The sequence below is a fragment of the Mesocricetus auratus genome, unplaced genomic scaffold (assembly GCF_017639785.1).
Source record: "Mesocricetus auratus isolate SY011 unplaced genomic scaffold, BCM_Maur_2.0 Super-Scaffold_100007, whole genome shotgun sequence".
Classification (NCBI taxonomy): Eukaryota; Metazoa; Chordata; class Mammalia; order Rodentia; family Cricetidae; genus Mesocricetus; species Mesocricetus auratus.
The window spans coordinates 85,736,337-85,762,983 of NW_024429191.1; the positions used below are offsets into that span (position 1 = coordinate 85,736,337).

The following is a 26,647-nucleotide window of genomic DNA, read 5'->3' on the forward strand; positions in this document are numbered from 1 at the left end:
TTCCTTGTTTTCTCCTCAGTCTCTAAAGTGTTCGCGAGCTACGGAAGCAGCAGCGTCTACACCCTAGTCCAGGGATCACAGGAGATGAAGCTTTGAAACCGCTGTGGGCCGGGACAGGAGAAAACACGAGCTCGGCGCCTGCGTAGTGGATCAGACAGTTACCACAGCAACGGAGCGGCTTGGGGGGGGAGGCGTGACCATTTCCCGGAGGTTGGGGGAACAGCGCGGAGGGAAGTCTCCGCCCCTTGCATGACAACCGCACCCTGGAGGGCGGAAACTCCCGCCCCCTAGGATGTGAGGGGCCGTGATAGACAGACCCCCAGCGCGTCGCCATGGCAACCGCGTTGCGTGCCAGCCGCTGCTCCAGGGGGCGGGACAGGCGAGCTCGGTAGTCCCGCCCCCGGGTTATGCTGGACGCCGGCGACCCATCGGCCCGCAAGGATTTGAAACCGTTTGGCTGTGGCGGCGGGGCGGCGGCGGCCGAGTGGACGGCTTGCTTGTGGGGGCTCCAGGTTCTCTGTCTCTCTCTCTCCTTCTTCTCTTCCCAATAACTCCCCCTCCCGCCCTGCTCCCAGGTTCTGAGTGGAATTTTGCGCGGGATGGAGCCCCCGCGCGTGCGGGCTGGCTCGGGGAGGGGCGTCGACGCAGGCCGGGGACCCGCGCTTGCGGCCTGTGTGGCGCGCGCCCCGCGGGGTTAAGCAACCGAGCGAAGGCCCGGGAGAGTGCTCAGTAAAGTTTGGTCAGGCGGCATGGCGTGGCCCAGAGCCCTGAGGTAGGGGGCTTGTGGTTGTGAGGAGAGAGCCGAGTCCTGGAGCAGAGAGGGAGGAGAGCGCCCGGGCCTTGGGTGGGCCACGCAGGCGCCGCTCACACCAGCGGAGGAAGTGACCGCCGGGGCCGCACCGCTGCAGGTCTCAAGCGCCCCCAGATCAGTGAGAGGAGCAGGACCCGACTGCAGGCTGGCACCGAGAAAGTCCTCATGAGCTTGGGGTTTGCAAAGTTCCCAGCCCGGAGTCGCGGCCCTTCAGCGGGACATGCAGGGTTCGCAGCGATCCCGAGAACGAGCACACAGGACAGCTAGCTGCCTTTCGTGTTTGAGACAGGCTCTCACTGTGTAGACCTTGCTGGCTTCGAACTCACAGAGAGCCACCTGCCTCTGCCTCCTTGAGTGCTGGGATGACAGGGCGTGTGCCCTCTCCCCACCACATCGGTATGCTGGTATCTATGACTTGCCTTTACCAGTGAGCTCCGTGCCACAGTGGCTAATTCCCTTGCCCCCAGCTAAGTGGAAAGCAGGGTCATGTGCGTGCGCAGTGTTCCGGTCCAACTGATTGCCCAGTACTCAGTCGAGTCATTCACACCGCTAAGCTCCAACCTCCAGCCTGTAAAGGAGAGTGGAAATCGTGTCTATCTGCTTAAGTGCCCTGGAGGACGCACCAGGGTACATTTCTAATGCCCACAGCTGCCCCGGATGTCCTCTGGGAAGACATCCAGATATGTAACCTGCAAAAATGTGCCCTGGTAGCCCTTGTTGATTCGTTGGCATTTCAAGTACTCTCCACAATGTATTTAAACTATGATTTGATGGAACAAAAAATAGCATTTTATACAGCTTTCAGGAATATATTGCGTTTGGCAAAGTACACGCTATGCTTATGAGGTGTGTTCTTGGCTTAGCAGTTGTCTCTCTTAAAGCTGTTACTATTGGTGACTTGCATGTGCTTTGCTGACTTTTATGGCAGCCAAGCACTTGGAAACAGGTCTTAGCCTGTTTTATAGCTGCCCACAAAGAAACAGATTTTTAAAACTGAGGCCAGTGAGTTCAATAAAAAACACGATATAAATACAGAATATAAATATAAGAGCCACCCAAATTCTTTTTATACTTTTGAGGTAGGTTGTACATGTAGTAGTCACATTGTAATTTGTGTCAGTGAAGACATGCTATGAGTGATTTAATTTTAAACCAAAGATAGAGCCTTACTTATTTTTCCATTAAAAAAACCCTTTGGGGCATGGTTTCTCAACATAGTTGTGGCTGTCCTGGAACTCACTCTGTGGACCAGGCTAGCCTTGAACTCTGCCCCTTAAGTGGTAGGATCCAAGGCGTGTACCACCATGCCCGGCCTTTATTTTTTATTTTTAATACCTTAAACCTGAAGTTCCGATGAATAGTATAAAAACATTTTCCATAGCTTGATGTAATTTGTGTATAGGGTATAATTTGTGTAGCAGAAATTCCTTCAAATATTGAAATGTTTGTAGTTTTTTGTTGTTGGAGAATGAGTAAGGGGCAAGGAAAGGAAGAGTTTTAGCTTTGACTAAGTATCACTATTTTTGTGTGGGTATGTGCATGCACACAGATTTGGAGGCCAGGAGTCATGTGACCTCAGATGTCTTCAGGAACTGTCCAGCTTGTTTCAGAGAATCTCTTGTTGAGACCTGGGCTCTCTGATTAGACTTGGCTGGGGCGAGTGAGCTCTAGGTAGCCTGTCTGTCTTTCTGGTGCTGGAAATACAGGTGTCTGCGACTTACGCCTGCCTTCTTAGGTGGTTATTGGGGATCAAGCGCAGTCCTCCTGCTTCTTCCGCAAGCACATAACTGACCCAGCCCGTTTCTGCTTTTCTTAGAGTGTGATTTGACTATTACATATCCTGATAGCATTCAGATTGCCTTTCTACTAGTCAAATTACTTTTTTATTAGTTGGCGATATATCTGACTTAACATGTCAATGGCCAAGTGGTTAGATTATGTAAGAGCTAGGGATTTCAGAATTTTAATCTGGGCTTTGCTTAATTATATGATTTTAGTAAGTCACTTAACCGCTGAATTTTAGTTTCCTTTAATATCAAACACTAACATTTCCACAAATGTCAAAGGATTTATTGAGAATTAGTGATTATGAGGAACCTTTTTGCTTTGGCCACAGCAAACGACAGGCTTAGGCAAAATTTTCGAGTACATGGACATGACGCGTAAGCCTGGAAGTACATCTAGGGCAGAGCTGTGCTTAAAGTTGTGAACCTATGCGTTCCCACTGCTTCATGTATCCATTTGAATAGTGGTTTTCACTTTATTGTCTAGAATGCTATCATAATGTGTTTTAGATAATACCATACTGTACTTTCAACTACTGACTATATTGTTGGAATTTAAAACAAAGCAAAACAAACACAACTCCAAACTAATCAACTAGTCATTAAATTAATTTAAGCCAAGTTACTTGATTAGTTAATTATGTATGCCAGGCAAGTACTCTGCCACAGAACTACCTCCCCAACTCTGAATGAAGTTTGTCTTAACTATGTCTTAACATTGAAAACACATACCTTTGAAACACAGAAAGTAGGACGGCCATTTTTGGCAAGTGGAATTAGGAGCATGTAATATTCCAGTTCTGTAAGACCTGCTAGTGTTCAGAATAGAATCATTAAAAACCAGTCATCTGGGGTTGGGGGGATGGCTCTGTCTGTAAAGTGCCTGCTGTTCAAGTATGAGAACCTGAGTTTGGATCCCCAACACTCAAAAGCTGAGCTTGGTGGTGTGCATCTGTAACGCTAGAGACAAATGGGTTCCTGGTTCTCCCTGGCAAGATAGCCCAGCTGAATTGATGAGCTGCAGGTTTGGTGAGAGGCCCTCTCTCCAAAGTTAATGTGGATCGTGATCAAGGAAGATATGTGAAAACTCCACATGAAAGTGTACACACACCCACATACACTTGTACTCCCCTCCAAAACAATGGTCAAAAAGGCAATTAGTCTCGCATAAGTTGAACACTAATCTGTTTATTCAGCAATCAGTTCTTTAGCTCCTAACATATGCTAGACAATATGAAGGTACTTACTAAGGTGTAAGTCGAGACTCATGCTTTCCAAGAGTCTCTCCCAGACGTAGAAAGTATGTAAATGACATACAAATGTATGGTGAGAGATGAAAAGACCTGCACCTGTGTGCAATAGTGAGGCCATAGCTCCCTCTCGTGGCTGTGAGGGGTGAAGTGAACTGGTGAAAGGTAGGGTAACTTACTCAAGACAGGACAGGTGGTTGTAGAGATTATTGGTGAGAAACTGTAAATGCTGGAAACTCGTTTTTCATGGATGAGGTTAAGTTGTAGAATAGGACAGCTTTTAAGGCAGAGCAAAGTTTTACCCCAATCCATAGTTTGTAAATATGTGATGAGTTGGGTATTATATATTATGTAAGTATATGGTAGTTCATAGCTTAAATGAACATATTGATTATGGATATATATTTTCTCTTTTTCTTCAGTTTTGGGGTTTGAGGTGGATGTATACACACATTAATATACATGATATTAATTTCTTGAGGTTCTGCAGACTGAATGTGGGGCTCAGGCATACTAGGCAAATACGGCACCACTTAAACTACACACAGCTCTTTTTTTTTTTTTTTTTTTGGTTTTATGAGACAGGGTTTCTTTTTTTTTGGAGGCTGTCGGTCCAGCCTGGCCTCAAACTCACAGAGATCCACCTGCCTCTGCCTCCCGAGTGCTGGGATTAAAGGTGTGCGCCACCAACGCCCGGCTACACGGCTCTTTTTTACTGTTTTTTTTTTTTTTTTTTTTTTTTTTTAGATAAAGTCTGTATAAATTGTCCAGGCTTGCCTCAAGATCATGCTGTAACCCAGGTAGGCATTGGGCATTCGGAGTAGCGTTACATGCTTGTGCTATAGGTAAGGGTTGGAGGTGTGTTTAGATCAGATGTAAAACTCCTTCTACCTCTTCCTTTGAGAAAGGGTCTTTCACTGAACCTTGTACTCATCTGTTGGTGGACTGGATATCCTGTGAATTCCAGGAACCCACCTGTCTCTGCCTCCACTGCAATAGGATTGCAGACACAGGTGACCATGCCTGGATTTTTTTTATGTGAGTGTTGGGGATTTGAACTCAGGTCCCTGCGCTTAAGCAGTGAGCTCTTTGGCAACTGAACCACCTCACTACCTCCTGGATATGTTTTAACATAAGTTTAGTTTGTTTCTGGTTTTATCAGCTTTATCCCAGTTATATATTCAGTATACATGAAGAATTAATAATTTTATAATTTAGGGGGGAAATTGAAGGACTTTAAGATTTTGGTATGGAGTTCAGTGAATTCTTATACATGTATAGACTTTACAAGCTCATCTTCATTTCATGTGCAGAACAGTTAAATGGCCCGGCAGTTTCCTAGTGCAGTGTTAGTATGTGTGGTGATATTACAATTTGTGGGCTGTTTGCACTGCCTTTTTAAAAAAAGTTGCTCTAAGCACCACATTTGCGCTTTTTGTCTGGATACAGACTTTACATTTCATTTGGGATGTCTTGGTCATGTGGTGAGTGCATGATTAGCTTTGAAGGACTGCCCTGTGTTGTTTCACACTCCGATTGGCAACACACCAGCGCTGTGTTCTTTTTTGTTCTTTTTGAGCTCTGTGTCCTTCATCCTCACCAGCACTTTGCATCCTTGCCTGAAGTTTGGCTGTTCTCATGTGTTGTTGGGGTAATGCGGTATGGTTTTGGTTTTGGTTTCCCTAGTGGGTAGTAATGTTGAACATCTTTTAATGTGCGTAATTGCCATTATTTGTATTTTTTCTTTGGTTAAGGGATTGATGTTTTAAAATATCATCTTAACTGCCACATAGGAGCTATCCGTGTTTGGAAGATTCAGTACTATACTTAAAACCATGTGTACATTCTATAATGACAACAGGGTAGTTGGTACAACCATCATTTCACAATCTTATGATTCATTTGTTTTCATCATCTCTACTCTCTTTTTTAAAACATACAATCAATTACTGCCAAGTTTTTATTCTATGGCTAAGTGATGAGAATTATTCAGAATTTCTTTATTAATACTGCTATTCTGTGCTGGAGGTTGAAGCAGGGCCTCACAGCACACATCACTGTGCTCCCCCAGTCATTCATGTGCTATTGGTATAAGTTATTTATAAATTCACTATTTTCAAGAATTTCCCCCAGTCTCTATTTTCTCAGTCCCTTAATAGAGTCTTCACAGATTGAAGCTTGCACGGTTTTTTTTGGGGGGGGGGTTGGAGGGTGAAGTCCAATATTGTATATCAGCTTTTTATTTGTGGATAATTGTCTTTTTGCCTTAATAAAGTCATGGAGATCTTTTCCTTTATTTTCAATTTTTACAGTTTGCACTTAGGTCCACTATTTATTGGACTTAATTTAGATGCTTAATTTAGTATAGCATTATTGCTACAGCATTATTTGTTAGAAAAACTGTCATTTCTTTTTGATTATTCCTTTGTTGGAAGTCAGGAGTCCATGTTTGTATTGGTCACTTTGTGCTTTCTCTTCGGTCTTCCTGGTCTATTTGTTTTGTGGACAGAGCCATAATGTCTTATAGCACATCTTAAAGTATGGTGATGTGAAACCTCCAGCTTCATGATTTTTCAAGGTTGTAGCTGATGCTCTGATTGCTTTAACTTCTCATGTAAATTTTAGAGTTTTGATTGGAATTTCGTTGAGTCTAGAAGCCAATGAAGGAGGACTGGCATTTAATTGGCAAGTTTTCTTTAATGTATTTTATCATGGTTTCCTAGCTTCCCTCATACAGATACTTGATGCTTAACTGTAACTCTTTCACAGGACGGATTGTGGAAATGGAGACTGAAGAAGAGCAATGGGAGAAGCTGGATGCAGAATTTGATCACTTTGTGGTAGATATGAAGCCCTTTGTGCTAAAGTTACCCCACAGGTCAGGTAAGATAGTTCTTGAATTAGACTCTTTCTTGTTTTAGAGATATTCTTGCTATGTAGCCCTGGCTGGATTGGTATTTACTATATACCCCAGGATAGCCTTCAACATAGGACAATCCAGCTGCCTCAGCCACCGTATCTAGCTGAAATTAGATTCTTAAAATTAACAATATTATTTAATCAAAACAGTTACATTAGCGATTGTTTTGTTATTGCTATGACAAAATACCTGTAAGATGCATCTTTAGAACTTGTTTTGGTTCACAGTTTGAGGGTTCAGTTCATGATGGTGAGGAAGGCCTGGCATCTGGGACAGCTGCTCACACTGCACCTGTAGTCAGGAAACAGGGCAGTGAGTGCTACTTCTCAGCTTCAGTCTGCCTCCTCCAGCCCATGGCATGGTGCTGCCACCATACAGCATGGGTCTCCCCTCCTCAGTTAAATCTTTCTGGAAACACCCTCATAAACACACCCAGAAATGTGTTTCCATGGTGATTCTGAATATCTTCAATCAAGATTAAATATCACACAAGCAAACTGTCAAAATGGAAATGAAGTTGAAATTCTCTTTTTTAAAAATTCCTTGATCCTAACATTTACAATTGATGTAGGATTGTTTATTTTGAGCTGTTCCAGGATAAATAAAAATCTAGTGGCAGTATTCCCTAAGCTTTGGCAGGATTTTATTGTGATGCCATGTCATATGCCGTGAGCTTAAAGCATGAGATCTTAAAGTTAGGTACTTCTCCCTCTTCACTTGGTCTCTTTCTTCCTCCTTTGGAAACGACTTCTAGTTCACAAACCCATTGTTAACCTCTGACTCTTTGAATCTGATTGACTGGTAAGTGTCGCATCTGCTGCGCGGCCTGTGTCTGAGAACGTGTGGAGGGTGTCGGGGATTGACAACACAGAGACTTGTTTAACGATGTAAAGAAAACTTTAAGCAGGCCCCAAAAAGGTTCAAGAAAACTTCCTAAGAAAGGCTCCCACCAGAGAAGCTTCTGCTCTCTCCTCTCCCCTGGCTGGTTCTGCTCTGACACCAAAAACTGATCTGGGCGTGGCAGAAGAGGCGGTTAGTCTTTGGACAAGGTCGAGGTCAGGGTGGTTTCTGTGGGCAGGCCTTTTTTAGGAACTTATTGCCCCCGGGCATTGTATTGTTTTTAGTAAACATGTTTTTAGTAAACATTGTCTTACAGCTGCCTACTCCCAGGCAGAAGGGGAAGTGGGTCTCTGCTCAAGGTCTGGTGTTCCCACAGGTAAGATCGACCATGAAAGAGTTTTTGTTGCTTTCATGCTTCTCACTTCTGTCCTATTGTTTCTACTTTTGGAATGAGACTCTGTTTCAAGGTAGAGATGTACAGACCTTTTAAGGCACCAGAGGGCAGCTGCATAGAATAGAGAGGCTCAGGGAGATCCTCTAAGCTGCAGTGGTTGTATTATTGGCTGTAGGGGTGATTAGGATTTGGTAGGCATTGAGTATGGGTGTGGAGTGAGCCCAAGAATCTCTGGCTTTTATTTCTTCCAAGTTCTTATTTCCATGAGCTATCTGAGCGCACTTCATATTCAAAGTGAGGGACTGACTTAATACTACAGACTTAAGAAAGGATCAGGGTGTGACATAGAAATGATGCAGTCCTTGCTCAATCATTGTTCCGGAGCCTGCAGCCTTGTCTGGCCTTCACTTGAACTGTCTCCTTCTGTTCTTTTCCTGCCTTGTTGGTCCTTAGCCTCTCCTTTCTTCCTCTGTCGCTCTTCAGATCTTGTGGGTCAAGTTCCATTCTTTCACATCCATTGCTGACTCACGATGACTCCTGATAGTCTATAATAATACATGGGTACCACATCTCTGATATTCTGCCTTTAAAAAATTACCACATATTAATCACACAACATAATGGATTTCATTATGAAATTCCCATACTTGTTATGAACATTATATTTACTTTGATCATGGTTATTTCCTTTATTGTCCTCCCTTGTCTCTCCTCCTACTTCTGTTTTTCCTTTTCCTCTGCTGTAATAGTGGTGCTTCTTATTTCCATGTCTTTTTTTATGTCTAGATTCTGTGTATGAGAGATAATATGTAGTATTTGTTTTCCTGACTGAATCTTGTTTGTTTTGCCTAACATGATGAGCTGTTCATTTCCTGTAGATGACATGATTTTGTTCTTATGTCTGAATAAAATTACACTGTGTATATATACCATATTTTCTTTATTCATTTTCCCATTGATGGAGACCTATGCTGATTCCAGAACTTTGATAATCACTGCTTTTTTTTGTCTTGGATCTGCCAATTAAGAAATTTTGTATTAGGATTTCCCACTATAAATGTGTCTCAAATCAAACTATTCTCATATTTTGCCTTATTTTAAAAAGAGATTATAGGTATTTAGAATTGCTTAACTGTAATCACAGGTTCATACACATTGCGTATATTGAACATTCATGACCCTCTTTTACTACTTCATAATGAACACGTAGGAACTCATCCTATTTAAGACCTAGAAATTTGTACCAGCTCATCTAGTCTTACAGCTAAAGCCACCTTTGACAGTGGGCTTTTCTACTATGTTAAGTAGAGAATTAAGCTCTTTATTAATCAAATTGTATCAATGTGTGTGCATTGGATATAATGTAGATGTCAATTTGCTAGAAGATGTGATGATAATGTATTTTCAACTATTTGCTCAAGCTTATTAATTCCACTTATGTATTTCCTGTTTGCATAAAGTACACTGGAGATTCATAACATTTGTTTGGTGATCATATACTTTTCAGAGCAAAAATACACACCGTTTTTTAGAGGCCTACCTCTCATGCCTGTTAGTGAGATTACAAAGTGGTAAATCCAGACTTAGTGGTTTTTTTTGTAGTCAAAACAATAAATGAATATGACCTTTATAAGACAAGAGATTAGTGATCTTTATAATATATGTAATCCACAAATTGAGTTAGACTGATAAAAATATCAGAGTAGTCTTTGTGAGAGTTAAAAATCCTGTGTCACAGCAAGATAATACACTAATGGGTCATTATATGTGGATTAAATGTGCTGCATTTTAGATAGGGTTTTTAAAAGGATAATTATTTCATGAAATTATTTACTCAATTATTTTAGAGATAGTAAAAGAAAACCTTAAATCAACTACAATCCCTTGGAATTATTGGCTTTAATAGATAAAATGTTTGGATTTAATTTTAGAGGGAAAATCTACTGCTTGGTAGTCAGAGAATGTTTTTTAGCTTCTGTGCTTGTATAGTTAGGAATCAGAGATAGCCTTTTCAGTATGTCTACAGTTAGTTTATTGATGCAAAAATTTGTCTAAAAACATGCTTAATAGTATTCAGAAATTTTACTTTTATTAGCTATCAAAAATGGATACTAGGAATCTTATTTTAATGAAATATGTGTTCATGTTTGTGTTGCTCAACTGAAACTATCAAAGTTAAAGTCTAGACTGGGAGTGTACAGTCTTTTTTTCAGCCCACAACCATTTTTTGTTGTTGTTGTAAAATGTTATTGAAATGTTGTCACATGATTTGCTTGCATATAGTTTATTAATACTTCTTGATAAGGCGGTCAGCTAGAGTACATTACATGAGAAATCACATGGCTTATGTTTACAGTTGGGCTTTTTACAAAAGTTGGCTGATTCCTGTTCTAGATTATACTAGATACTTACATAGACCTTTATAATTTAATGTTTTGTCATTGACATCAGGTTTCACATAGTTCTTATGTACTTACAGAACGGCAGAGATGTGCTCTGTGGATCAGAAAGCTGTGTGAGCCCTCAGGAACAGGTGCAGGACTCGTGGGTAGGAAGAATCGGAACCTGTATGCGAAACTGTTACTGCATATGCTTAGGCGAGGAGTACTCGAAGGCCCTTTTACACACCGTCCTGAGCCAGGAACACTAAAAACATTACCATCATATATGGTAGGTACCATCAACCACTGCATAGTAGTTTCAGTTCTTTAAAAGTGAGTGTGATGTATCATCCCTTTGGGAAGGGAAATAAAATACTGAGTTATATATGCTAGATAATACATAAGTTAAAACTTTTCTTCTCATTCATTTTTTTCCCATTTTAAATAGAAAACAGTCTTCTGTTATATTTTATTCACTTATATTCCCTTATATAAAAAGAATTTTAAAACTGACCTTAATTACTTACTAATTTTCAAATTCAACTCAGTATTTTAAGTATTTTAGTAAATTCTAGTTTATTAATTCTTTCATATATATTATTTAACATATTATCAGTTTAATGACTTTTAAAGGTTTATTCTAGTCTGTTGATAATAGTGGTTAAAAGTGGTTTTCTATAGTTGGTTTAATTATTGTCAGCTTTGTTACAAGGTAGTTATTTTATGGCTAGTTGATGAATTGTCCCCATCTTGCTCCTTGTAAGCATAAACTTTGCGTGGGTTCTGAGTATGTTATCTAACTGGACAGCTAACTGTAGTTGTATATATATATGTCAGTGTCAGAATTATTACAAAATACAGGATTTCTCTACATTTTATCAATTTACTAATTAAAATTTAGTGAAATGGCATACTGCACACCAGAGGATAATTCCCTTTGCTGGTGGCAGAACAAAAAAACTTTTAGTGCTATTATCCATTGTAGAAGGAGTACCATACATTTTGCTTATGTCAAGATCAACAGTATTGGGGAAATAGGTGACTCTGTGTATTTGATTAGACATTAGAATGAGTACATCAGTCTCCCTATTATCTCTGAAGCTTTTATCCCCCATCTCCAGGAGATTCCTAAAATAGCAGACAGCATAGAGTTGTACGGAGACAACTAAGCTACTTAATGGCTGTGAGTAGGAATTTGCCTTAGTCAGGGTTTCTATTGCTGTGATAAAACTTCATGACTATAGGCAACTTGGAGAGGAAAGAGTTTATTTCTCTTACACTTTCATATCACAGTCCATCATTGAAGGAACTCAGGGCTGTAACTCAAGGCAGGAACTGGAAGCAGAACTGAAGCAACAGCCATGGAGGTGTACTGCTCACTGGCTTGCTCCTCATGGCCTGTTCAGCCTGCTCTTTTATAGTAAGAAGGCCCACCAGCCTAGGGGTGGTACTGTGCACAGTGAGCTGACACCTTCCACATCAATCATTAATCAAGAAAGTGCCCTCTAGACTTGCCCATGGGCCAGTCTCAATTGAGGTTCCTTCTTCCCAAGTAACTCTAGCTTGCATCAAGTTGACATAGAACTAACCAGCACAGCAGTGTATATTGTGCAAATAGATCTTGCTGGAGATAGTGGAACGGAGTTTATTGCAACTTACAATAGCACCTGATTTAAAACTTAACTTGTGGAATTTTCCATTAATATATCAGGCCATGATTGACTGCAGATAAACCAAACCATGGGAAGAGAAGTAGAGCATAAGCAAGACAACTGTATCTCCTTTAAAATTTCTGATTTAAGATAAGGGGTCATGTGTGAGTATTTCCTGAAAAGTAGTCCCTTGAAGACTTCTGTGTAGACTTAGGTAATTGTTACAAAAGAAGTGTTTTCTCCAGAAACTGTATCATGCATCTGGCTCATTGAAACTAATGTGCTAATGTCATCTCAGTGCCTAAAAATAGAATGTTTTATGAAGAGCATTAGATGTCGGGATACAAATATCTTGTGTCACATTTTTCCACTCACATCCAACTTTATAAAGTTGTAGGGAAGGACTTTATTTCACAAATGACACTAAGAAGGCCTGGTGCTTGGTCTCGGTCTCCCACATCATTGAGAGATTTTTAATTTTAGTTTTAATTTCTGGCATGTTTTAATTGTGGTTACTCCAAATACTGATTTTGTGTATATATGTGCCTATGTGTGCAGATTAATTGATGGCTACAGGAAGAAATAGAGTAAGACATAATTTTAAAAGTTTTCCATAACTATAAAGCACTGGTCCTCAATCTGTGGGTAATAACCCCTTTGACAAAGTGTTTTCTCCAAAAAGCATTCATAACAGTAGCAAAATTACAAGGGAGCAACGAAAATAATTTTATGGTTGGGGATCATCACAACATGAGAAACTATATTAAAGGATTACAGCATTAGGAAGGTTGAGAACCACTATTATAATACTAATATCACTTCTTTATATAAATAATTATTACCAGATTTATCTGTCATGTAATCTTGTTGTTCATTAGGTTTCTAGAAAAGTAGAACATAACTGAAATGTAAATATATTAGCCATCTTATTACTTTAATCTTTCATAATTTGTTATGTATATTCAAACATACATTTTATATATTATAATTGAACTTAAATTGAATATTTGAAAAATTTTTGTTAAACTTGAAAGTTGATAGAAAACTTATAGTACATTTTATAAGATTGATTTCTCTAATTTTTAAAAACAGTCCATCTATTTTGATGAACCAAATGCAGCACGACCAAAAGGTTCAAGTCCAGAGAAGCTACCCGACTGGGTAATGGGTGAGCTGGAGACAGGAGAAAACAAATTAAGTGAATCATGGCAGTTCTCTTCTGGGGAAGACAACACGGTGGTACTGTCGGCAAGTGATGTCCACAGGTACCCCATGGAGTTTAAATATCAAGTTTTTAAAACTTTACTCTGCTTTTGCAACTGGCTCATATAGTGACACTTTTTACTTTTATTAATAATAAGGTTTTAGTTTACATTATATTTTTTGTTAATGTTGAGAGTTATGAATAAATGTTAGGTAGGTAAAAATAACAGGCTTAAACATTTACTACGTATTTAAGTGAGATGATTTTACATTTTAAGTCATTTTATGAATATCTGTTAACTTTCTTTCTCTCTCTCTCTCTCTCTCTCTCTCTCTCTCTCTGTGTGGGTGTGTATGTGTTTCATTGTTTGGAAAGTGTACCTGGGAATCTTAAGTAAGACAATTATATGTTTTCCTTTATGACAGCATTAAGAACATTGCCAGTGACTTCAGCAAAATGTAACCTTTTTTCTTCAAATAGCCCTTCAAGTGCTTTTCTGGTTTCATATTGTATCAAAAGTGCAGAAAAGAAGGATGTATATAGAGGGAAGAATAACTAAAGAAGGGGAGTATGGTGAATATATTATTAATGATTTTTTAAAGCTTGTGTGAGGATTCAGAAAGCAAAGTCAGCCTCAAGGTATAGAGATCAGGCCGTGGTGACACATACATTTAATACCAACATCCAGAAGCTAGGAGATGGTGGCACACACCTTTAATCTTAGAACTCAGGATTAAGAAGTAGATGAATCTCTGAGTCCAAGGCCACCCAGATCTACACAAGAGTGAATCAGTCATAAAGAGAAACAGCACCTCTGATCACATGCCTTTAATCCCAGTACTAGAGGGATATAAAAGATAGGAGCATGGTCTTCAGTAGTTAGTATCAGGCATTCATTCTCCAGCATGGGAAGACATTGAAGTCTCAGTATTCTCCAGCCATTCTGAGGAGAGGCTTCAGTCTGAGGTTTGGTGGAGCCAGGATCGCCTTTCAGTCTGAGGTAGAGTGAGAGCCAGTGCCCAGCTGCTTTGCCTTTCTGATCTTCAGCTTGAGGTTTGAACCCCAATACTTGGCTCTAGGTCTTTTATTTATTTGCAACAAGGAAGTATAGAATTTGGCAGCATAATCACTTATCTGTTGCCTGTTTAAGCCCTCGGGATGTGATTTATAACCTGTTTTATGTGGAAAAAGTGCAAAGATAGTTTTGATGCTCTGGTCGTGTGTGATTTTGCATGTACTTGTGAAGATTAAAATGTACATAAAAGGATTCAGGATGGGAAATATATGACATTAGCAGTAGTCTAGGTGAATGGACTTTTTTTTTTAGGACCACAAGATAAAGTTGGAGAAAAATACAATGGAAATATTCTTCTTATAAAAAACAAATTTATTTTTATTTATGTTTGTATGTGTGTGTGTCTGTGTTGAATGTATGATGTGTACAGGGTTGCCCATGGGATCCAGAAGAGGGAGATGGATCCTCTGGAGCTGGAGTTACAGGCAGTTGTAATCCACCCAGCTTGGGTGCTGGGAATCCAAGCAAGAGTTCCCTGGAAGAGCAGCAAGAACTTTAAACTGCTGAACTTCCTCTCCAGCCCCAGTGGAAATAATATTTCTTAGTCCTCCAGTCACTTTACTAGAAAGTGAAAACATAATAAAATCTACACTTTAAAAATAATTTGTCTTTTTCACTCACTATATTAGCTACCTTTTATTTTTTCATTGCTGGAACAAAAATATTTGACAAAGACAATTTAAGGAGGGAGGGCTTGTTTTAGGTCACAGTTTGAGGGAATAGTCCATCATTTCTGGAAAGGCATGGTAACAGGAACACAGGTGCCTTGGCACTTTGTGTCTGCAGTCGTGAAGCAGAGGGAGATGAGTGCTGGTACCCAGCTGGCTTCCCACTTTCCACTCTTTACTCAGCTCAGCTCCCCAGCCAGTGGGGTGGACTGCCCACATTCCAACTTCTTGATGTATGTATGTATGTATGTGTGTGTGTGTGTGTGTGTGTGTGTGTGTGTGTGTGTGTGTGTAACGGTAATAGTTCAAAAGAAATTTTAAGTTGGACGTTTAGAGACTGAAGGGAAGGGTAGATTTTATAAAATGGTGGAAGAAACATGACTGTCCACACTGTGAGCCATGGCACAGATATGCCTAAAGGTCTTTCTGCTCAGGTTGGTGACACGAGGCTGATGGTCATCCAGGGTCACAAAGCCCTTCTCAGGGTATTTCATACTCCTTTGATAATTATGGCTTGATTTGTTTTAAAAGTAAAATTTTATTTGAGCTTTAATCCGCATGTGTATTACTTAACAGATATTTGTCATTTTACATTCATGGGGACATTGAAAAGATAAAACTAACATTTATTTTAGCTAAAGTTACAGAGATTGATTTGAAGGCCAACTCCGCATGTAGTCAGCTCACTGTAGCACTGAGTAGCCCACCAAAGCCCGTTTTCACTCTTCTCTCTCTGAGTGGTCATACTGTGCTAACGAAGAAGTTGCTATCTGTTAATGTTGACCTACTACATCTAATAACTTCTGTAAGAATTGTTTTAAAAAGTTTAAGAGGCTTATAATATTTGACACATGTATGTTTTTATAGTGAATAATTTATTGTTACTTAGAACTGAAGTTTAATGCTGCCTCATAAATTTTACAGCCACTTCAACTTGTCCTTTGAAAAACCTCTTTAATCTTAAAAGATTTTCCCCCTTAGTGTTTCTTTTTTGATCACTTTATAAAACCCTGCTTTACTTAGACCTTTTTGTATGTGAAGCATTTCTAATGGCATTTTAGATGATGCTGTTTGTGCCCTAGCCTTTTTATATTATTAAAGATGCGGAGTCCTTTTGAAGCCTTTTGTTGGGATCCCTATTCAGGGGATATGACACCTTCCTTTACCTTTGTTCCTTTGTAGGCTGGCAGCAGCCTCGCTTCACACTCCCTGGAAGTATTATGAGGCTGTATTCCAGCCCTTATTATCATACTTCCTTTTTGTCCCCCACATATACATCATGCATTAGTGTACTTAGCATTTTACACCAAAAACTCCAGTACCAGTAACTCCTGAGATTCTTTGCTTTCTTTTTTGTATATCCCTTGGTTTACATTCATGCTATTACCCATGTTTTCTTTTAGAAGACCAACTGATCTAAATTTCATTACTATTTCAATTAAAATTCTACTATTACAATTTTGTTTTTAGTATCTAGCTTTTTTCTTGACAAAGAAACATTGTAGTTGTATTTGACTTTAGTTGGTTATGACTTTATAAAACCTTTCTAAGGAGATCATAGCCATCAAAGACTGATAATCATCTTGTTTTATGATAGGTTATCTTTAAGGTAGCCCCCCCAAACCCAATTCTTGATATTCTTTCTATAATTTCCTCCCCATGAATATGGGCAGGGCCTGTGACTTGTTTCTAACCAATAGAGTATGGCAGTGGTGAGTCACTCCTGTGATAGATAGCTTTGTGTTGTGTACAGCACCATCTTACTCTAGGTCTTACTGCCATGCCCTTTGTTGACTTTGAAGAAGTGATTCATGAAGGCACAGGGAACCCGATGTTGATCATGGGGGAAGGAAGTGGATCTGTCTGTAGTTGAGGATATGAAAACACAGATCTCATCAAATCATGGTTGTAGTCTTATGAAATAGCAAGCCAAGGACCTAGCTCAGCTGTGCTTAGACTTCCATAGAACTATGAGAACATACATGCATATTATTTAAAACTTCTCAGTTACTGATGGTGTTATGTAATCATATATGATGAATGCAGACTTTTTCTTAATGTAGAAAACTTAATAGTTGTGGAAGCCTCAGTGTAAAGTGTGCAGAATGAAAAGTCGAGGTCCTGTATGTTTTTTACTTCCTGTTTTCCTCATGAGTGGTAATCTCATCAACAATTTGGTATATAGGATTCATTATTAGATACCTAACATCTATGCCCATGTAAATAAGAAATTATGAAATGTGTATGTACCGCTCTATAGCTCCTTCTTTTTTACTTAGTCTCAAAACCATTGCCGTGTATATTTTTTAAAATATACTTTTAAAAGCTGTCTCTACTGTCTTCCATTCTTTATTACTATAAAGAATGCTTTGGTTCACACACTAATGCCTAGCTCATTGTGTATCTTGTATTAAATATACCAGGGACTTGTTTTAATCAATTATGATAAGATGATGGGGAGACAACTACCTTTTAATGGAGAAATGTCATTCAGATACTAAGAGGAAATGCCATATCCTGCAGGGACACATGGGGAAGCTCGTGTTTTGCTCAGGAGGTAGAAGGAGCAAAGGGGAACAAGGTGAAAGCACCCCTTAAAATCTGTAATGGTAGGAAGTGGTTAAGTGGGGATCTACAGTAGGTGTGGAAAAGAAAGCACAGGTCTTAGAGTAGTGGTTGGGAGTTAAATATGATTTCCATGAGATACCATGGAGGTAAACAACTTTGCCCAGGGCTTAAAGATACCAGCTCATCAGTTATAGTATCAAGAATAGACTTACACACTTGTATGTGTTTTAGACTATATGTAGATTCCTAGGAGGTGAATTGCTCTATTGGTGGGGTTGTTAGCTCATTTAATATCTTGTACAATAGTATAAATAGTGTATTTGAGCAATCTTGAGAAGATATGTAAGATATACAAAGTTTTAAAGTACTAAAGGTATAGTGAATTATATTTGTATATAGAAGTGTTTTAAAGAGGTGGTATGTGTATTATTTGTGTGTGTGTGTTTGTGTGTGTGCATGCATGCATGTGCATGTATAAAATTAGTAGGTATCACCTTTAGTGAGTGGTACTTGCCTGGAGTATTGAGATAATAGCATTCTTTTTTGTATACATGTTTGTTATTTTTAGTAACCACACATTTATATTTTATAGATACTTTCAATTGCCTTCTAAAATACCAAACTTTTATTAAGATGTTTGGACATACAAAGTTTTAATATTAGTGCTGAAATTAATAAATCTAACATAACTATGTAACAAGGATATCTGTAGATATAGCAAGTCTGTATGTAGATTTTAAACATAAGAATTTCCTTGATGAGTAAACATTCCAAATATTGTGAATTCTACTTGTTTTCCAATTTGTTAGAGCAGGAAAACCAATTGAGGGCATTTGTGACGTTTGTTCTCAGTTACCTGGTTTGATCTCTCTGTAAGCCTGGGAGGTTGACAGCATTGCTCCTTTGTATTTGGGGAGGTAGTAGCAGACTCAGAAGGCTCACAACGGCGTTGCCAGCAGTGTGTCTGGTACTAGAATGCAGGTTCATGGATTGTGTTTCTAGGATACCCCTAAGCTTTAGGTAGCTTGGGCAGAAAATATGGAAATTCATTTTTTCCTTTAAATTTTAATATTTATGTAATGTTATGTGAATGGGTTGTTTTGCATGCCCATGGAGGCCAGAAATGGGTGTCAGGGCCCCTGGGACTACAGTTATAGGTGGTTAAGAGCCACCGCATAAGTTCTGAGACTGAATTGGAGTCCTCTAGAAGTGTAGTCCATGTCTTGACTACTGAGCCATCTCTCCAGCCCTTTTGTCTGGTTTTGGCTTTGTGCCACCTCAGCAATCCGGACAGTTGTTCCTTTGTCCTTTGTTGTTTCCAGGCTTAGCTGATATGAGGAGGTTTGCCATGGTTCAAATCCTACTTCTGATACTTGGCAACCATCTGTCCTCAGGCGAGTTGCTTACTTTCATCATTTTGTAAAGTGGGTTGTATGGAAGTCAGTGTCAGGACATAGTGAAACAGTACACGTGGAGCCTTCAGCACAGGACTTACTGAGTATCACTGCGCTGCTGCCATCATCACGACATGGTGGTTGCTATTATCACAGTTCATACAGGGACTCACTTGTCTTTGACAGTTGTTTTGTACTGATGAAATCCTCCCAAAGGATCGTCTCAAATCCACTAGCTATCAACTGTTTTTGGCTTCTAGAAGTCACCTTGTAGTCTCAAAACCAAAAAGTACATGAGTACTCAGGTGGAAAGGTCTGTTTGTAACTACCCGCCATCAGAAGAAGTTGCTGTGGTGTTTGTTACTGCTGTTTGTTTCTGAGATAAGAACTCAGGTATCCCACACTGGCCTCCAACTTGCTGAGTAGCTGAGGATGAGCTTGAGTTTCTGACCTTCCTGCTTCTGCCTCTTGGACTTTCAGATGGGTGCTTATGGGCTTATGTGGTCCTGGGGATCAAACCCAAGGCCTCATGCAGGCTAGGCAAGCACCCTACGTACTGGTCTGCATCCTCTAGTCCCCCAAACTGGAGGAAGTATTTAAGAGGTGATTTGTAGTCACGTTTAGTCAGGGAATTAGTAAGTCTCACTTTCCAGGATACAGGGAACACAGAGTATGGCGCACTGTGCTGTACCGACATTTGCAGCTGCATAGTAATGTGTAGACACTACTCCATGTCTTTTTTTGTATTCTTTTCATGCTCTTTCCCAAAGACAGAGCATAAACCTAACCGGTTTCCTTCTTACAAGTCTGTGAAAGAGGTTTTGAAGCTTTTTAAAAAAGAGTTTTATTGTGGGGCAGTGATGTTGCACACCTGTATTCCAGCACTTGGAGGGAGAGGCAGGCGGATATCTGTGAGTTAGAGGCCAACCTGGTCTACAGAGTGAGTTCCAGGACAGCTAGAGCTGTTACATAGAGAAACTCTGTCTCAAAAAACCAAAAACCAAAACAAAAAACAAAAAGAGTATTATTATTTCTATAATATTCCAGTGAAATAAGATATTATCTGATAGTTTGTCTTCAAGGTGAAGTTGAATTCTGGCATAGACAAATATGGAAAAGAATACCTACTTAATAGCACTTACTTTTATTTGAGAGTTTAATTGAAAGTTGGGAGTTACTATTTCTGGCTTTGTGTGTGTGTATTCATGTATTTATGTGGTATGAGCATGTATGTATGTGAGCAAATAAGCATGTATATGCTTGTGCAAGTGGTGGCCATAGGTGGATGTTGGCTCTTTCTCAACCCTTTCTACTTTTTTTTTGAGACAGGGTCTCTGGCTGAGCCTGGAGCTCACTACATGCCTAGGCTGGCTGGCCAGTAAGACCTTGGGATCGGTCTGTTTCTTCTTCCAAAGCTCCAGGATTTCCCGCTGCCTCCCCAGATTTTTAAGTAGTGCTGGGGCTGCACACTCCGGTCATCATGTTTGTATAGCAAGAACTTTACCAACTGAACCATCTCCTCAGCTTTACAATTTCTAGGTTTTTAAGAATAAAATACTTTATACCTGCATGAATGTAAATCACTCAATAAAATGTTACTAATTATAAGTAAATAAATACCTTATACCTGTGTGAAAGCAAATCACTCAATACAAATATTTCTATGTTATTTAAAGTTTTTCAATTAAAAGAACTGGAACAAAAAAAGAGTATGCTGGATAGTTTTATGTCAAATCGACACAAGCTAAAGTCGTTTGAGGAGGGAACCTTAATTGATAAAATTCCGCTGTAGTATCTGTCTGTTGGGCATTTTCTCAATTAGTGACCAATGGGGGAGGACTCAGCCCATTGTGGGTGATGCCATCCCTGGGATGGTGGTCCTGAGTTCTATAAGAAAGCAGACTGAGCAAGCAGCATCCCTTCATGGTCTCTGTATACTCCTGGCTCCAGTTTCTGCCCTGCGTGAGTTCTTGCCTGACTTCCTTTGTTGATGAACAGCTATTTGGAAGCATAAGCCAAATAAACCCTCCCCTCTCCAAGTTGCTTTGGTTATGGTGTTTCATCACAGCAACAGTCACCCCAACTAAGACAGAGGGTGACGGGGATTAAGGTTGAATAAATTCTGGCCTCTGAACCTTGCTTCGCAGTGGAGGAGGCACATCACTCCTGCTTATTGTAGAGGAGTTTAATTTATTGGTGGAAAATGCAATTCTTTAGATTTTGTATATATCATTTTATAAGGAGTCTAGATATTTAAAAATTCTAGGTTTGTTCACAGAATCAACCAACCTGCACTCATAGGGCTCAGACAGACTGAACCAACAACCAGGGAGCCTACATGCGACTGACCTAGGCCCTCTGCATGTGTGTTCCAGTTGTGTAGCTTGGTCCTCTTATGGGACCCCTGACTGTGGGAGAAGAGGATGTATCTGACTCTTTTGCTGGCTTTTGAGACCCCTTTTCTTATACTGGGCTGCCCTGTCCAACCTTAATATGAGGGGAGATGCCTAGTCTTACTGAAACCCTATGTGCCATGTTTGGTTAATATCCATGGGAGGCCTACCCTTTTCTGAAGAGAAATGGAGGAGTGGTGGATGGAGGGGCAGAGGGGATGTAGGGGTGACTGGAAGAAGAGGAGGGAGAGGAAACTGTGGTCAAGATGTAAAATAATAAGAGCAATAATAAATTCTCAAAAAATTTCTAGGTGGTTTTGAAACGATATATATACATTTCAACATATCAAATTTAGACTAATTTTATATCAATTGGAACTTACCTTTTAACTTTTATTGGGTCGGCTAAATGATATATGTATTCATGCTTATAAGAAAGGACTTGGGGAATAATTATCCTACTTTAAATGATTACAAGGGACTATAGTTTTTGCATGTTTGCTTTCATGAGGGTTTTCCATGGCCTATTTGATGGTAGCTTTTAGTTTGGAATGAGGAATATAGTCACAGTCTGTCTTTATGGAAAATGTGCTGTGCTTTACAATGATCCTCTTCATATGTGGTTTTCAGGAATGCATTGTGGTGGAAAGCTGATATTCTCTGTGCCCTTTAAAAAGGTCTCCTAGTGTAGCTAGAATTTCCTTTGTACATGCAGTTTAATAGCATGGCCAGCAGAGGGGGATCAAGTACAATGAAAACCCGCTTTGATGACTGTGTTGCTGCATTTGAAAAATGTTTTGCCTTTATTTTTTTTAATTTGAGTTGTTAATTTTATTTTTTAGTCTGTCTACTCCAAAATAGCAATTTAATCTTTTGCTTTGACACACTGTTTTATATGCAGGTGACACACTATAAATACGTTGCTGCCTGATTCAGGAGTAGGAATTTGGCAGGGAGTCAGTACCGTTTTTCTTAGAGGGTTTATGACTGTTGGCAAAGATGTGATTAGGATTCACATAGTAGAACCTTTGAAAATATTATTCATAAAGAAATGTTCATTTAGTTTAAGAATACCATTGGTGTTTGGGCAAAGATACATTTGATTATAGCAGTGGCCAATAGAGGTTTTGTGTGTGTGTGTGTGTGTGTGTGTGTGTGTGTGTGTGTGTGTGTGTGTGTATGTGTGTGTGTGTGTAAGAGAGGGGGCAAGGGGTAATATAGTGGGTGTTTTCTCACTGTGGCTGTTGAGTGCTTGAAATGAGACCCAGGAGCTGAACTTTGCATTCTGTGCTTGGTCTTGGCCAGAAGGCTGTGAATCAGTGAAGTTTACATTCTAGTAGATTTAAGTGACCATATTTAATTAGTTGTCACTGTGATGGACACTGCAGTTCTAGATCTGGTCATTTGAACCATTGTAGAACCTGACTTACATGGAGAACTGCTGGCATGTTCTTTGTCTAGATGGGAAGTGTGGCAACTTGAGTCTAAGATTAGGCTCTGTGATATGGGTTGTCAGCCAAGGGGGACCTTTTGTCTGCTTCCATGCTGCTCTTAGACATGCCCTTTGTTGCTGATAACCCATGAGCAGCATTGAGGTGCTTTGTACTGGTCAATTTCTGGCTTCTGAGCACCTCTCACTAGCAAAAAAAAGATATCTCTTTCTACCAGTTTGTTTGGGCAGAACTAGTATAGAATAAACTTGAGCATTTGATAGCTGATGACCTCTTGTTCAGCTCTTCATATAAGTGTGCTATAATAACAAGTAGTAAAAACTGCATCCCATAACCGTAGACTCACTATGAATGTGTTCTCAGTATGAATGTGTTAAGTATCATTCTTAGATATTCATCAATGCAGACCAAGTGGCAGCACTAACTTTCCCCACTGCTCTGCTTGATGCTAATTTTGGAAACTAGGGAATCTTACCTGTAGTTGTTTTTTCTGTTTGTCTCTCTTTGTGTTAATGCTCTAGTGCTTCAAAGAACTCAGGCCCTAGTACCTGCTGGAAACATGCTCCACTGTTGGTGAGCTATAGCTCTACATGCTGCCATGGGCAGTGTGTGTGTGTGTGTGTGTGTGTGTGTGTGTGTGTGTGTGTCTGTCCTTTTAGGTGTGTGTGCATGTATGTGGAGGCCAGAGGTCAGTGTTTATTTTCTTTCTCAATTTTAAAGGATGGAGAATCACCTTGGAGACAAAGTAAAATTGCCATAGTGCTTCAAGTAGTATAGCTTTTAAATAATTTCTGAGATTTTGGTACCCTTGTAGCTTCTTTTTCTTCAAAATTACTTTCTGCCTTAGTCACTGTTCAGTTGCTATGAAATGTGTGACCAAGGAAACTCCTATAAAAGAAAACATTTATATAGAAGCTTTCTTACAGTTTTGAGGTTTAGTCCATTATTATCATGGTGGGTAGCATGGGGCTTATGGCACTGGAGTAGTAACTGAGAGCTACATCCTGATCTGCAGTCGGGAGGGGGAGGAGGGAGTGCACAGATGCACCTGAGCCTAGGATGGGCTTTTGAAACCTCAAGGCTCACCCCCAGTGACACCTTTCCTCCAATAAGGCCTCCTAATCCTTTCAAATAGTACCGTTCCCTAGTGACTAAGCATTGAAATACATGGCCTATGGGGGCCATGCTTACTCAAACCACCACACCCAGGCAATTCTTGTTTTACATTTCCATGTAAACATAATTCGTTCACTTTGTTTTCCTTATATACTTCTGTTGAGAGTTTTGATTAGAAATTGTTTAAATATATTTAACAATTTTGAAAGAATTGGTGTTTTTATAATATAGAACTTTACCAGGAGTACTTGGTAAGTAATGATGTCCATTTTTATGGATATGTAGTGATGTCTTGTGGTTGTAATTTATATTCCCTAGTGTCTGTTGGTAGCATCTTTCCACATGTGTATTGAACACTGTACGTCTTCTCAGAGACATAGCTATCCTACCCACCCAGGATACAATGATGGGACAAGTGTAGGAAACCTGGGCAGACATTTCTAACAAGAGAGAGCTCGTGGGAGGCACAAAGGAGTCACTGAGTGTTAACAGCTCTGAGATCTAGATGGACTCATGCTAGATGTTCTTTTGTCACATTTCAGGACAGAACAAGTCTATGGGCCATGTGTTCTTTTCACTGGCTTTCCACCCACTTGGGAGTTATGCTTCCTTTCTTGGTTGAATAATTTTACAGTATGTCTTTTTAAAAGCACTTTTTGGAGTTTAGTGGCCTCTTTCATCTGTACTATCTTTCAGTTCAAGGCAGTAATGATTTGCTGATGAAATTTCTCAAAAACCTTGTAATACCTTGTGTGTTTCTTTTGGGTTCAAACTATTAGAAGCCACCTCAAATCTGTCTTAGAGATATGTCATTGTTACCCTTGAGACTTGGCTAAGAACTCTCAGGAGAAAACTTCAGTGGCTTCTAGAGGACTCCTTGCCTGACAGGACCCGTGAGGCACACACTTTATCTTTTGAAAGGGCTGTGCCTAAAAATGCACACACCTGTTGACTACTTTTGATCTTTTCAGTCTTATCAAAAAGTTTTACATGAGCAAGTCTGTCTTTCTATCTAGGCAATACTGAAATCTTGCTTGAATGCCATGTCTTAATTTAGGATCTTTTGCGGGTATGACAAACTGAGAATGAAAAATTGTTTGTTTTTAAAGGCCATGAACCCTATGTTGGGAATGTCTTTATCATGTGTTTATCAGAAGTAGAAACCTTTATTTTTCTTTCCATGTTTTTCTGCTTCATCTAAAATAGTTAGTTGCCACTTTAGTGTTTACCTGGATTTTTTTTAGTCTAGTATTATAAAAACTCATTAAAGATACTTTTTTATTTTCCATATTATGATGATATTTGGCAAACTTTCTATCTTCAAACCATGTGAATTGGATTTTTGTTCTATGTCAAATACCATTTTCTTTCGTGTCCTTCCAGCCTTCCCCAATGGTAGTTTATAGGTTCTTTCAGATTCTGCCATGTGTCTGTTCTAACCCTGGACTGAATGCTTTAAGTTTTAGTTAATGAACTGATTCTAGGAACCAGTTTATGTCTTATGAATATATTATTCTTTGATGACCCATACTAACAATTAAAAGGACAGTGATTTTATTACTTGGTCTATATGTTGACTGGATTCAGTGGGGCCACTCTCCATGCTTTGATTTGGCCTGCACTAATCTGGGGACTACAGAGAGATGTAATGTTGAAAATAGTTCTGTCTTTCCCACAGCATCTTGGTGGTGGGTAGTTAGATGGCTGGTGTTTTAGTGGTGGTTAGCTGGATGGTTGGTCTCTTGGTGGTGAGTAGTTGGATGGTTGACCTCTTGGTGTTGGGTAGTTGGATGGCTGGTGTCTTGGAGGTTAGTAGTTGGATGACTGGTGTCTTGGGGTGGATAGATGAATTATTGGGGATAGTTGGATGGCTGGTGTCTTGGTGTTGGGTAGTTGGATGGCTAGCAGGCTGTTCTCATCTCTGAAGGCTGGGTTCATTTTGCCATTCAGAGGCAGAGTTTTCCTCTTCATGTGATTTTCCGTATGGCTTTTTCATGCGGCTATCTCTTCTCTGCAGTAGGGTATTCAGACTTCTTACTTGGAGGCGTAGAGTCTCCAGTTGTGTAACAAAGAATGCTCCAGAACCACCTTAAGGCTTTGTCCTAGCACTAGTGGAGTGTCAGTTTGGTGCATTTTATTAGATAAAATGAGCCACAAACCCAACTTAGATACAGTGTAGAGGGGCTTTACAAGGTCATGGAAACCAAGTAGTGTGAGTTACCCCATCTTCGGATACTATGAATTCCATGGCTGTTATAAATAACAAGGATATAACAATTTAGTTACTAAGCCAGTATAAAATTGGTTTAGGATTATGGTTTTGAAGCTATGTTTGTTCATGTGTGTGCTGGTGCAAACACAGTGTGCCTGTGTGTGGAGGTGAGTGGTTGATATCAAATGCCTTCCTGTGCATGTATGTATATTTATGTTTAATTTTTTTGCCAGCAGGGTCTCTCATTGAACCTGAAGCCCTGAAGCTCACCAGCTCAGCTAGACTGGCTGGTCAGACAGGGTAGCTGGTTGTTACTAGCTCTGGAGTTACTAACGTGTCTACTGCTGAGGATTGGAATTCAGAGCTATACTCCTGCACCTAGCTCTGTCTCTCCATCTGAATTTGGGGTTGGATAACCTGTGAGAGGCTCTTTCCTGGAGAAGATCCATTCTCCCTCTCTCAGAAGCCATTAACTGTAGCCCTTCATGGAGGGGTGGGTCCTGTGAGGTTCCTCCTATGGCTCATGAGGTTATG

At 39.9% G+C, this 26,647-nt stretch overlaps 1 protein-coding gene across 1 annotated transcript in view; it reads left to right on the forward strand.

Annotated features, from left to right (window-relative positions):
- The first annotated feature begins 358 nt into the window (after positions 1–358).
- The window catches only part of Cep112 (centrosomal protein 112), a 384,852-nt gene continuing 358,563 nt past the window's right edge, over positions 359–26,647 (forward strand). The window contains 4 exon segments of the mRNA XM_021227128.2: positions 359–512; positions 6,615–6,728; positions 10,479–10,669; positions 13,125–13,297. Coding sequence (XP_021082787.1) covers positions 6,629–6,728; positions 10,479–10,669; positions 13,125–13,297 — 464 coding nt within the window. The 5' untranslated portion in view covers positions 359–512; positions 6,615–6,628.